This window comes from Oryx dammah, unplaced genomic scaffold (assembly GCF_014754425.2).
Source record: "Oryx dammah isolate SB20612 unplaced genomic scaffold, SCBI_Odam_1.1 HiC_scaffold_26, whole genome shotgun sequence".
Classification (NCBI taxonomy): domain Eukaryota; kingdom Metazoa; phylum Chordata; class Mammalia; order Artiodactyla; family Bovidae; genus Oryx; species Oryx dammah.
In genome coordinates, this window is record NW_024070210.1 from 91,919,761 (window position 1) to 91,933,818 (window position 14,058).

The 14,058-nt window shown below is 34.6% G+C and overlaps 1 protein-coding gene across 1 annotated transcript in view; it reads left to right on the forward strand.

Annotated features, from left to right (window-relative positions):
- The window catches only part of TBCA (tubulin folding cofactor A), an 83,094-nt gene extending 73,692 nt beyond the window's left edge, over nucleotides 1-9,402 (forward strand). The window contains exons 3-4 of the mRNA XM_040225915.1: nucleotides 7,010-7,096; nucleotides 9,129-9,402. Coding sequence (XP_040081849.1) covers nucleotides 7,010-7,096; nucleotides 9,129-9,209 — 168 coding nt within the window. The 3' untranslated portion in view covers nucleotides 9,210-9,402. The remainder of the gene's footprint in view (nucleotides 1-7,009; nucleotides 7,097-9,128) is intronic.
- The last annotated feature ends 4,656 nt before the right edge of the window (nucleotides 9,403-14,058 follow it).

A 14,058-nucleotide genomic window follows, 5' to 3' on the forward strand; every position in this document is an offset into this window, starting at 1 on the left:
GATAGCATTTAGTTTTTTTACCATTATATAAATGTTAGCTGCAGTGGTTTTGTAGATGGTCTTTTTCAAGTTGAGGAAGTTCTTTGTTTACCGTTTTGCTGAGTATTTCTGTCATGAATAGGTATTGGGTTTTGTCAAATGCTTCTTCTGTGTCATTTGGTAAGATCACATGAGTTTTCTTCTTTGGCTTGTTGAAACTGTGAATTACATGGATTAATTTCTAAATATCGAACCAACCTTGATTGTGTTGTATAATTCTCTTAATTGGTGGATTTGAATTGCTAGTATTTTATTGAGGATTTTTGCATCTAAATTTATGGGAAATAATGGTCTGAAGTTTTTTTTATTAAGTTGGGAAGTGTTCCCTCTTTTTTCTTGAAAGATTTGTATAAAATTGGTGTTAAGTGTTTAAATATTTGAAGACATTGTTCAGTGAAAGCATCTAGGCTTGGAGAGCTCTTTTTCAAGAACTTTTTAATTAAAAATTTGATTTATTTAATAATTATAGAACTGTTCAGTTTATCTGTTGGGTTTTGGTGGTTTATAGTTTTCAAGGAACTGGTCCATGTCTTCTAAGTGATTGAATTTATGAACATTATGAACATTACTGAGCATTATGAACATTTGTGAGCATTATAAAATTACTTTTAGCATTTTTTTTCTCTTTTTGTTGGTTGTGAGATCTGTACTGACATTCTCTATTTTGTTACTGATAGTGGCAATTTGTACCTTTTTACTGTAGATTTGTCAGTCTTAACTAGAAGTCTATGCCAAAAATAAAGCTTTGTTTCATTGCTTTTTCCCCCTGTGTTCTCTTTCTGTTTTTCATTTTATTGATTTCTGTTCTTGTATTTGTTATTTTCTTTCTTCTGCTTGTATAGGTTTATCTTGCTCTTCTTTTTCTAGGTTCCTGAAGTAAAAACTTAGCTTTTTAATTTGAGATCTTTCCTCTTTATAAATCTAAGCATTTAATACTCTAAATTTCCCTCTCAGCATTGCTTTAGCTGAAAATCCCAGAAATTTTAATATGTTGTATTTTCATTTATCTATGTATTTCTCTGTTTCCTTAGAGACTTCCTTGTTGTGACCCATTAGTTGTTCAGAAGTATGTTGTTTAATTTATAAAATGTTTACAGGTTTTGCTGCTATCTTTCTGTTACTGTTTTCTAATTTTATTCCATTATAGTCAGACATGTACTATGTTTTGTTTCAGTACTTTTAAATTTGTTGTGGCTTTTTTTTCATTTTGTGTTTGTTCCTTTTGGTCCAGGATATAGTAAACTATAGAGAATGTTTCATAGGTGCTTGGAAAGAATTTGTATTTTTGTTTCATAGGTGTAGAGTGTTCTATAAATGTCAGTTATATCTTTTGATGGTGTTACTGGGTTCTTTTATATCTTTGCTGATTTCTTTTTTCTCCAGTACTTCTGTCATTTGCTAAAACTGGAGTATTGGAATCCTCAGCTGTATTTGTGTCTCTCCTTTTAGCTTTATTGTTTCTAGTTTCATGTGTTTTAAAGCTCTTTTTTTTAGTATATACACATTTAGGATCACTGTGTTTTCTTGATGGATTGATCATTTTATCATTATGTAATATCCCTCTGTGTCCCTCATAGTTTTTTACTCTTAAGTCTATTGTATCCATTATGAATCCAATATGAATATAGTCACTCCTGTCTTTTTAATGTTTGCATGGTATATCTTTTTTCTATTCTTTTTTTAACCTATCTCTTTCATTTGAAGTGAGTTTCTTGTACACTTGTTTTTAGCTGGTAAATTTAGACCATTCATGTTTAAGTAATTATTGGTATGTCAGTGCTTAGAGCCCAGATTATTTTTGACTCATAGGATTCTTCTTCCATCCTTAACCATTCATCAATAACTGCAGAACACAAGTCAAATGAACTTTTTCTTTCTGTCTGTCTGTCTTCTTCATGGCATGGTGACTGGGTCCTAAGAGAAGTGTTTCCCAAAGTGATCATTCCAAGAGATTCCATGTAGAAGTTACAGGGCTTCTTAAGATGCAGCTTCAGGTCTTCAGTTTCAGAATGCCCCTTCTGCCACATCCTGTTGGTTTCACAGTGCCAGACCAAATTCACTGTGGGAGGTGCCTGCTCACGAGCAGGAAAACGAGGAGGTAATGCCATAGGCTCTGTCTTGGCTGCTGACTGCCGGTGCTGCTAACGCACGTGCTAGAGCTGAAATCACGGGCTGTAACTCACAGCCAGTTAACCAGCTGATCACACTTGGACTCGACTTTATCGTTTGTAGATTGAGGACACTGGTCTGGATGACATCCCAGATGTGATTATGTCCTTTCTAACTCTATGCTTCTTTTTCTTAGATATCTTTTTTCCCCAGCTTTATTGAGGTAAAATTAAAATGTATATATTTTGGAGAAGGCAATTGCAACCCACTCCAGTGTTCTTGCCTGGAGAATCCCAGGGACGGGGGAGCCTGGTGGGGCTATGGGGGCTATGGGGTCGCACAGAGTCGGACACGACTGAAGCGACTTAGCAGCAGCAGCAGCCTGAACTGAATCAGTCTAGTTGTGCCTTACACACACACAAACACACAGGCAAAATGGTTGATTGCTTAGAATGAGTTCCTTCAAGACTGCCTCTTGTAAATTAAGGGATAACTAAGAACATTTGCACTACCACACACAGAGTTTAGGTGATCTCGGTGCAGTGAGGGGACTGCAGTGACTGTGAAATGAAACTCACATGTACACGCTCTTGCCGGGGTCCAGCCCCTGTGGATCCAGGGAATTCAAAGGTGGGGACGGCGTTGGCGTCTTTGGAAAAATACATATTTCATTACAGATATATAGAGAGATTAGAAACGGATAGTGTAGTAGGAGATAGTGTCGTGGAGAAAAGGAGGCTGAATCCAGATGGGAATTCAGCCAGAGAAATGGGAGCAAGAAAGAAGCGACATGGGGGAATCAGTCTTTCTGGAAACTGATCCGATTTCTTTATTTTTGGGTTTGCTTATATACCTTTTGTTACACATAGGGATGAATACAGAGTCACGCAGGGGTCAGCAGTCCTGACCTTTATCAAAATCAGGTGCTTCACATAAATGTATAAAAAAAGGTTTTAGGGATATTACATCATCTGGCCATGAGTAAGACCTGCTGACATTTTATGATCCTTTCTTTCTGATAACCAAAAACTTATTTTTTCCAAGGGTGTTTTTTCTTAAACCAGGCACCACCCTCCAGATAAAGTTGCATTCCTATAGGGTGAGGGTGTAGTGAGTTACAATCAAGAAAGGAATTTATTTAACCCAAGGTTAACAGGATTAATCTTAAAGGTTAATACTTATTTCTCCTATATGCTTAAAGGTTAATACTTATTTCTCCTATATGTTAGTTATATTCATTATAAGGGCAAGGAATATGGAGATTTGGCAGCAAACATCAGCCCAACAAATGAAAAACCCTTCACCAATATAATTCCTAACCAACCCACTATACTAATAATTTCCAACTCCCCAAAAGAATTTGCCTTTAGTAAGTCTAAAACACCTCATGCCTCTCAGGTTGGGAGGCTGTAAACAATCACATGTGGCCGGACAAACCTATACAGGCAGGCTAGATAACCTTCAGAGGAGTCCGAAAGCTGAGACACTCTTGTCACGCCCAGAAATTTTTATTGCCTTGGAGCTGCACGTTTACTCCTTCTCTGAGAGAAATGGTTATGGGGGAGAGCATAAAACAGACTCTGGTTTTGGGGTTAGATGCTCGGGAACAGGGGGTTTCCTGAGGCTTGATCACACCTTTGCGTATGCCAAGCCTCCTTCCTCATGACCTTTGCCATGGGCGGAGTTCCTCATGCTGGCCCCCTGCACACTCTGTTGAAGACTAAGGGGAAACAGGTGTTCAGCCTAAGAAAACATTTCTCAGTGGATTTCTACAGCGTGTCTTCAGTTTAATGCAAATTAAAACATTTAAAAGTTGACTTACTAGCATTTGTGGATTCCAGATTGAGACCCGTTGTAAGAGCAATGATTTCTTCTGTGAATCAGCACATTCTTTTATAAATGAAAGTTTAAAGTTTCTCACTAAATCAATCTTATACAATTGACTGGTTTTGCTAACTACAGATGTGATGGGAATAGGGAAAAAATAAAATATGGGGGGAAAGGGGGAAAAAAATAAAATGTATATATTTAAGGTGGGCAGCTTGATTGTTTGATGTACATATACCTTGTAAAGTATATACCATATTCATGCTACTTAACATTATCCATCACCTCACATAGTTACTGTTTTTTTTTTTCTTCATCAAATAGGTTTCTTAACTTGTTTATTATCGCATTACCATTTTAGCACCATATAAAAGAAGAGACTTAACCATCGTTCCGGTAATCTCTGAACTACTCTTAGAGCTCAGTTTGGCAAACTAATACAGTTACCATTGGTTCCAGAAGCAGCCAGTATCTCACATTGGACTGTCCATAGCCAGCCCTGCATAAATGATCTGGATCACTAAAGGAGCTAGAAACCATTGGCTAGGTTATTTCACACACTCTTCTTTTTGAAAAATTAAAGATCTGCTAATAGATTTTCCCTTTCCAATGTATGTATGTTTGATTGTGAGTGAAGCTGATCATATTTTAGTTCAGTGGTTTATTCACTGTTGCAACGAGTCTTGCTAAGCTTCCCCCAGGATCCTTAGTTAACTTCAGTCTTGTCATAGCACTAAAATAAACTGACAGTTTATCCAGGTATTTTAAACAGAGGCACCATTCATTTGAATGACTACTTCCAAAAAGAACACTTTGAATGATAATACTTTTTTCATTTATTCACGTTTTGAGGGGTGTCTTTACTATGTAATCATACCTTATATACTGTCTTTTAAAATTATTCCTGACAATTGTAATTCACTGTCGGAAGGTAAAGTATATGATTTGTGGCCTTGATAAGGATGTGGTTTATGGATCCCAAACCATAATTATGACTGTACTGTATGAAATACGGTGAAACAATGTTAGTGTTTATTTTCATGTTTATTCTCCCATATGGATTGGAGGATGAGACCTCTTTTTCATATTTATATCCCCTGTACCTGACATCCTACAACTATATAGTAAGCTTATTGTATGAAATGAGGCTGATATATGGGAGAGATTGAGCTTTGGCCCTTCTTAAGTGAGAATCCTATTTGATTAATTGAGGGATATAGAACAGTAATGAATAGAAGGTACTTTGGACGGCATTGTTTAAAGTTCATGTCCATGACAACACTAAAGCTTGTCAAATAAATTTTACAAGTATACATTTTTAGTTATGTGTTTAACCCAATTCTTTATATTTATTTCATCTTGTTTAATTCCTATAAACTAGGGGGGCCCATAGGGGAGGAAATATGAATTCCTCACCTAATTAAGTGTCCCTGTCACTGACTTTTCACATGTATTCAAACTAACCAGACACACAAAAATAGTTAGTGGCTCAGTCGTGCCCAACTCTCTGCAACCCTATGGATCAGACTCCTCTGTTCATGGAATTCTCCAGGCAAGAATACTGGAGTAGGTTGCCATTTCCTTCTCCAGGGGGTCTTCCCAATTTATGGTCGAATCCAAGTCCCCTGTATTGTAGGCAGATTATTTACCGTCTGAGGCACCAGGGAAGTCCTCAAAAATAGATTAATGGCAATGATTGAATTGCCATGGCATGGTATGAGTAGCTCTAAAATAAAGTCATGATCCTGTATTTGAAATTTTCAAATGTGCCTTATGAGCAGAATTACAAGTTCAGCAAGAGATTTCACCTAAGAAAAGAGATGTGGATAGAGAGCATTGTTGTATATTTTAATTTTTATTTATATTGTGAACAATGATAAAACTTTTGGGAAAAGGAAGAAGGTAGTGAGATTCATTAAAGTTTCTCTTAGAGTGTAATAGGATTATGGTTACCATTAAATTATGTCATTTGTTTTTAATGTGAGTTAGATAATAAAGCTTCTAGGTTAAAGTTCAAGATTTTGTAGCCATTTAACCAAAGGTATTTGACCAAACATTACTTTTTGGAAATAAATGTTTCATTGATCTCTGTGTCTCTTTCTAAGACTAGTTTAAGGAGATAAAGCTTCATATTTCCTTGGGAAAAAAGACTTATTTGAGGTCCAACATCTGACACTAATATATTTACCCTCTAACTGATTGGGTTTCCCATTCATCCATTTGATTTTTTTTCTTCTTTTTATGATTTGATATATTATAGTCCAGCTTCAAATGGTGAATTTTTAAGTCAAGAAATATCCTCCAAAGTAAAGATTCCTGTGTTTAATTCTGTAGTGTCTGTCTTTGGGAGAAAGAGAGAGAAGTAGAAGTTCAGATTCAGAGGGGTGCCTGGTTGGTAATTTGGATCAAACTGCATGGGGAGAATAATCTCTCCCCTAAAATGAAGCATAGGGATAAGTAATAACTTTTTATGCATGATAAGCATCAGAAATATGAACCTGCTGGTCTTTGCTTTTCATTTTTCCTCACCTCTGTCTTTCAGTTAGAACCTCCTGCAGTGTGCACACGATGTGATCAATAACTCAATAACTTTTTTCATGCAGTAATTATCTCCATGTGATATTATCTGAGCACTGTTTTTCTTTATTACTCAAAAGATGCAGGAGATATTTATATAACCAGCTGATCCCATTTTGGATAACGGTGCTTTGTGACAGCAGGAGAAACAGTTTATTTTAAATAACCTTTTAAAATAAATGCTCTATGAAAAGCTTTCAGAGTTAATTTTTACTTAGCGTGAGAAGGTGATTACCAAAAAGGTTTAGATTGAAAACTTGTATTTTGTGTATTTTACAGTTTGAAAGTCATTCTTTCTAACTTCTAATAAACACAATTAAAATTAAAATATTGGACCATTTAACATAGCCATAATTTTTTTCTGTTCCTCTAAATCATTTTGTATGTCTTCAGAGGTGTGAGCTAAATGCACACGTTCTGCCATCTCTGTGTGTCTCACGGGGTCATTTGGTTACAGGCCGAGATCCTGCAGGAGTCCCGGATGATGATTCCAGACTGCCAGCGCAGGTTGGAAGCTGCACACACTGATCTTCTGCAGTTATTAGTAAGTACTACTTATCTGCCTTCTGTTTCAGTGTTTTTTCAGTCTAATACATCAAAGGCCAAAATTTCAAATCTTTGACACTGAAAACTAGTTGGTGACATTCTGTTTACTTGCTCAGTGTACAGTGTATTTTTAATAATTAGTGGAGTTTAAGTGGTGTTTAAGTCATGCCTCCAGTAAAAGCACTGTGTCAGCATGTTCATTCTAGTCATTTAAACTGAGTTGAAATATATTTGAGTTATCATGGTAGGTATTCATAGTACTAATACTGTCCAGCAGTATCTTGAATGGTTCCATTTTCACACATAAAGATCTTTTTTAATACATGAAATGTAAATATTCTGTTTGATGTTTTAAAAGATCCAGATGTTTCAAATGAATTTAGGCTGTTTTACAAAGGATTTGGAATTCTTCCCGATTCAAACCTAAAATGATTTGAGAGAGGAAAGAAAACACTGTACAGTAATATATAGGCAGTCCTTTCATATTAACTTGGAGCTGGTAACACTCTTTATCATATTTGCTAGTATAAATGTCTTGTGATATAGTGGCAGAATCATTTTAAAAAGGGATCCTAAGAAAAATGAGAAATTCTTTTTTTATTTCTTAAAAAAGATAAAAGCAGAATACTGTATATAAGCCAGTTATTATTGTATTTGATGATAATTTGATGAATTCTGTCATTTCCTTTATTAACCTTTAGTTTCCAGTTCTGGAGCTAATATTAATTACCAGCTACATAGCTGTCTCCCGTTCATAGTTGTTTCCTATACATCAAACATAGTGAGGCTTTTTCACGTTGATCATATGTATATATTCTTGGAAAAAGAATGAGATTTGTTTTCCCACCAAAACAATATCAGGACTAAGTCTGTAGAAAAAACAAAACAGAGAAATACATTCTACTTTACTTTTGAAACAGAAATCGTATTTATCTGTAGGAACCTTTTAAAGGCAGGATAACTCTCTTTAAAGCCAAAATGAAGCTAAGTTTTTAAAATAAAAGAGATAAAATAAAAGATAAATGAAAACAGGAAATACTCTGTTAAAACATTACCCAGAACAGAAACATCATTTGTATTTCCTGACAATTGAAATGCTTTTTTCTCTCATGAATGTAGTAACCAAGAAAGTAATAAAAACTGCTTAAAAAATAATATGGTCTTTGGATGATGTATTTGTGTGTGAGGATATATTCAGCAATGTCTGTACCCTCGAAGAGCTTATATGTTCTAACAGAGAACAAAGCCGTGTTCAAATGTAATAGAGAAGTTTAAGAAATTCTTACCTGTAGTCTGAATTAAGCAAACCCTCAGTCTTTTTTTCCTTTAAAATTTCATATTAAATACATGTACACACATTTCATTTCCTCTTCCCTCTAGCTGTTTGTATATATTCATCTTTTATTGCCTGACCTGAATTGCTGATCATAGCTTTGTTTACTAAAAAGTCAACAAAATTGGCTGTGCTCTATGCTCATTAACTTACATTATTTCATTTATCTGTTACTATTAAATAATAGTTTTGTGTATGATATACCAAGGAAGAACTCAGTCTTGAAATGTCAGAAACTGAAAGCTGTTGTTTCCATGTAGTAAGGTATATAATACTCATCAACAAGAAGACAGTTCACTTTTCTTAACTCTAGTGTGACACCTGTAGCCTTCTTTGTCATTTGAGTAGCTGTAGGGTTATTTCGGTCTGAATGTCATCATATATGTAATGCATTAGTAAATAATTTTTTACTGTTAGTGCGTTAATAATACCATTTTGTTGTGTTAATAAAGTGAGAATACAATGTTTTAATTTTTTCCTGAAGTTTTAATTACTTAATGTAAGTGGTTTTAGATGACCATGTTTTTTTGCTTATTATATAAGAATATACAATATTGTATATTATATAACAATATATAAAATATATATATATATATTTAATTTTTGAGCTGCTTATCTTTGATAGTTTGTGATATCTGAGTAATAAGTACTGAAGTTCAAGAAGAATAAACATAATTTTTATTACATTTAATTTCAGGAGAGTGAAAAAGACTTGGAAGAAGCTGAGGAGTATAAGGAGGCACGTTTAGTACTGGACTCAGTGAAGTTAGAAGCCTGAAGTTTTCTGTACAGGGTATTTTTTGCATTAAATCCTGGGATCCATTCCACAATTCATTATTTTTGACCACTGCTGTGTGTTCAAGTAGTATGAGAATGTGATTCTTTTTATGCAGTGCATATATTTTTCTTTGCCTAATTTAATGTGTCAAATAAATGAGTTCATCTAATAAAATTGCTTCTTTTGTACTTTACAGAGTATTTTAATTAACCTTTTAGCATTAAGTCATAGCCATTTTTGACAGAGAATTAAAATCTGTTAGGTTCTTTTTAAAGTCTAGATGTTTTGCTGCTTAAGCGTGAATTAAATTAAAAACAGGGTGATTTTTTTCTTCTAAGATAAATATCCAAATCTTGAGTATTTTATTCTGAGTAGCATACAACTCCCAGATAAGAAAGTAACAACGTGGGACTTCCCTGGAAGTCCAGTGGTTCAGACATGCTTCCAAGGCAAGGGGTGAGGGTTTGGTTCACATTGGGGAACTAAGACCATCCTGCATGCCACGTGGCATGGCCAGAAGGCTAAAAAAAGGAAAAGTAAGAACTTCTTTATGGATGCAGCCTTACATATTTATTTCTTCACAGTGAAAGTCCAGCATTTCCATTACTATGAACTAATGGGAAACATTTAAATATTTTTCCAGAAAAATTTATACAGGAAACACCAACCATTTAGATCTTTAAGAATAAAATTCTTATGAATAATAAAGAATTGAATTGTATTTTAAAGGAATAATAAATAGTGCCAATACTGGGAAATAAATAAATAAATGTTGTACTGTGCTGGGAAATGTTAAATGGAAAGGGAACCTCTGATTTATAGCTTTTGCTCTTTTCTGTAGTGTAAATACTCCCACTGCGACCAATTTCAAGTGACCAATGTGATATCACGGAACAGATTTGGGAAGGTTCAAGCTAGCTACAGCATGCACTGGTCCAGCCAAACCTGAATTATCTTGATCGACTAGAAAAGGGTATTGTTGCATCACTAAGCTTTTTCCCAGTACTATTGTAAACCTGTAACTTAATCTTTTGAGCTTATTTTTTTTTAATATATGATACTTGTTTTATTATATTTCTAGAAAATATGTATGAGCCTTATGTCACCAGCCTAACATGAACCATGATCTAATGAACCAAAATAGTAATAATAACATTTATACTTTAAAACTCATAATTGAAAAAATAAGAAAATGAATTTCTGCTGCTATAAAATACATGCTTGTAATATGGTTGATCAGATTTTGGAAGCCGCAGATGATAACTAGAAACAAACATTTATTGAATCTGAAAAAGATCAGAGAAGAGAAAAATAATACAATTCTTTAATATTATTTCTAAAGCCTACTCTGTTTAAAAGCATAGAATGTATCATTTATAAAATAAAACTTTCATTTAGAAAATTACTTCATCAGAGAATAGCATATATCTGAAGCATTTCTAAATTGAAATGTCATCATTTTAAAACATATTACATGCCATTTTTAAGTATTTGAGGTAGAAGAGGGGAAGAGTGAGGAAATAAAAACTATAATTACAATGTAAAATTTTATACTAAGATTCAGTATTAAAGATTTGAGGATCAGGAGAATTGAACTTTTTAGATTATCTTGTGGTTTGGTGTTAAGAACAGGTGGAGGTTTTTTGGTTTCAGGCTTGTTTTTTTGTTTTTGGCATATTGAGTTTTTAAATTCATAAAACATTCTGAGAATTGTTGACATGTTCCAGTTGTTCTTGTGGCCAAGAGGCACATTAAGAGCAGTTATAATTGATTAAGCATTAACGTGTTTTTAAGCTTTTATTTAAAACCTTCTATTTGTGTAACAATAAGTAGAAATTTCCTAAACTGAGACCTCCAATTAACAAAGCAGCTGCTCAGTAAACATTTGCAGAAAAAGTGAAAAGCAAGAACATGTCTAGCATAGCATTGGGTCTCCTGCTTTGCAAACAGATTTTTTACCACCTGAGCCATGAAGGAAGCCTGTCTAACATGTAGAATGAGTCAGGGAATGCTCTGAAGGATTACATCTCATCATAGACAAAACACATTTAATAGAATGCTTTTCGAGCTGTTTTGACCACAAAACATAATAAGAAACACATTATTTTATATAGATGCATAAACAATGTTTAGCTATATAAACTTCTTTGATATATATCTTTATCAGTTTCTTAGATCTCAAAGCAGTTGTCTCAGTGAATGTGTGCTACAAATTTACACGTTACAGGCATGAAGTGTCTTGGTAATATGTAATGAATTAACATTTGTTAAATGCCCTTGTCCTTGCACAGACCAATACAGTGGCATCCATAGATTAGACAGGCAAAACAAAGACAAGTGGCAAAATCAAGTAAGTAAACCTAATGTTTCCATGTTTTTCTGTACAACAAAGGTCACGTCATTTCTAAGTAAGTAAGAATGTACATAGGATAAATAAATAGACATATAACATACAAAATGAGTAAAGTGACCAAATCCAGGCTGGTTTTAATGCCATTGAGAATATTCCCAAGTTTCATCATTTTCACTTGGATGTTCTTGGCTACCTCCCAAAGTCCTGGACAGGAACTTCCTGTCTGGGCTTTTGGGACATATACATTTTGGATGACTACTAACATGTCAAGAACTAGGTTGTCCTTCACTTATCCTATTTTGTACTTTCTGGATAAGTCATGTCAACAGCTCCTTCAGAAGGAATGGAACTTGTGGGGAGGATTTTTTTTTTTTTAACTGCTAAAATAAGCACGTGTTTATGAGCAACGAAACCTAGTTAAAGTAATGTAATGTTTGTTTCACTTTTCTTGAATTTCTGGTGAGGAACAGTCAAAGCCTAATATTTAAAAATTGTCTCTATGCCTCTACCTGTGCACTGAATCACTTCCAAATTGAGCAGTCAAACCTGGTTAATCTAAATTACTTTGCAAACTTCATTACATTACTTGGCTTTTAAAAAATCCTATCAAATTTAATAAGGACATATCTTACAGCTGGTTATCACTTAAATCTTATTATTTGGTCATTTAGATAAACCAAGGACAGATTAATACTTTCTTTGATGGTGGGTTAGGGCCTTTAGATGTCACTGTAAACTTGGTAGTGTGTGAACAGGAGCTGTGATGTAAGTATTTGACATTAAAGGGTTAATCAGGTAATTTAGTCCTTGAGACTCTTTTGAGTGCTTTAGCTGGAAAGAAATTGAATGGTTTAGAAATGATGCACTATGAAACAAGTATTAGTGTACTTGAAATTTTCAAGAGTGCTTCATAAAAATCTACATTGCACTCCACTATTCATTCCTACTGCTCTTATGAGAGGTATTTGTTCATGTACTAGACTGTTGCACAGAAAGGTATGATTCATTTATTATGTTACAATAGATTTACACCTTTCTTACATTTTTGTGCTTTCTTTTGGCAGCTGGATAGTTGACAAGGTGATTTCAAAGTCTTGAGGGCAATATATGTCACCAAAGGTTAATATTTTTAATATTTTGGATGCACCATGCTACGTGTGGGAACTTACTTCCCCAACCAGGAATTGAACCCACACCCCCTGCATTGGAAGCAAGGAGTCTTAACCACTGGACCAGCAGAGAAGTCCCAAAAGGTTAATATTTTTAAAACACAAAAAGACTTTTCAAATTAATAAGAAAAAATTTGTAGTGTAAAAGATAAAGGACGAAAACAGTTCATAAAATAATAAATGCAAATGAATAGGATTTTTTTTAATGTTTCACTTCAGTAGTAGTCAAGTTCAAATTTTAAATACAGTGAAGCAAAAATTTTACAGATGAGAGTACCTGTTGACTGTGTATGATAAAGTACTACCCAATGAGTTTAGCTTAAAGAATGAAGTAAACAAATGGGAAAAGAGCATTGCTTGCATGATACGCAGTTGGTATGTACCAGGAAAACACAAAAATATTATCTGTAAAATAACTGAAGCGATGAGGAAATTAGCTAGCTGCAAAGTGAATGTATAAAATTGGTAGGGATTGAATTATGTGCTTCAAAAAGATACGTTGAAATCCTGACCCCCCAGGACCTCAGATTATGACCTCATTTGGAAAGAGGGCCCTTGCAGATTTCATCAGTTCAGATGAGGTCAGGCTGGAGAACAGGGTAGGCCCTTAATCTATTCTGACTGATGTCCTAATGAGACAATGTGAAGACATCCAGTGAGAAGGCCACAGGATGGCACAGGCAGAGAGTGGAGTTATGCCTCTACGAGCCAAGGACTAGTAAGGTGACACCAGACTCGTGAGAAAGGCATAGAACAGATTATCCCTTAGGTCCTTGGAGAGTGTATGCTCTGCCGACAGCTTGATTCAAGCTTCTTGCCTCCAGAACTGTGAGACAATAAATTTTGGTTGTTTCAAGCCACTGTACTTTGTTCCAGTAGTCTTAGAAATGAATACATAGAACCCAACAGCTTTTCTACATGCCAGCAATAACCAAACATAATGGAAAATCCCTAAGGAGAGTCATAGAAGATGCCTTTTAAAAATGACTCGTACTATGTATAAAAAGTTGATATTGTCGGAATGTGCTTTCTCCCTGTGTCCACTGCAAATTCAATGAAATAAAATACAACATGGTTTGGAGAAAGGAGTGGAATGTTAGGAAATGATTCTAAAATGCAATTTAAATTTTTTTAATATTTATATTTCATTTGTTTGTCTGTGTTGGGGCTTGGTTGAGGCATGTGAGATCTAGTTCCCAGGGAACTAGATCAGGGATCAAACCCAGGCCCCCTGCATTGGGAGTGTGGAGTCTTAGCCATTGGACCACCAGGTAAGTCCTAAAAAAATGTTTAACAGGAAAGAATGTCTGAGAGAGGGATATGAAAA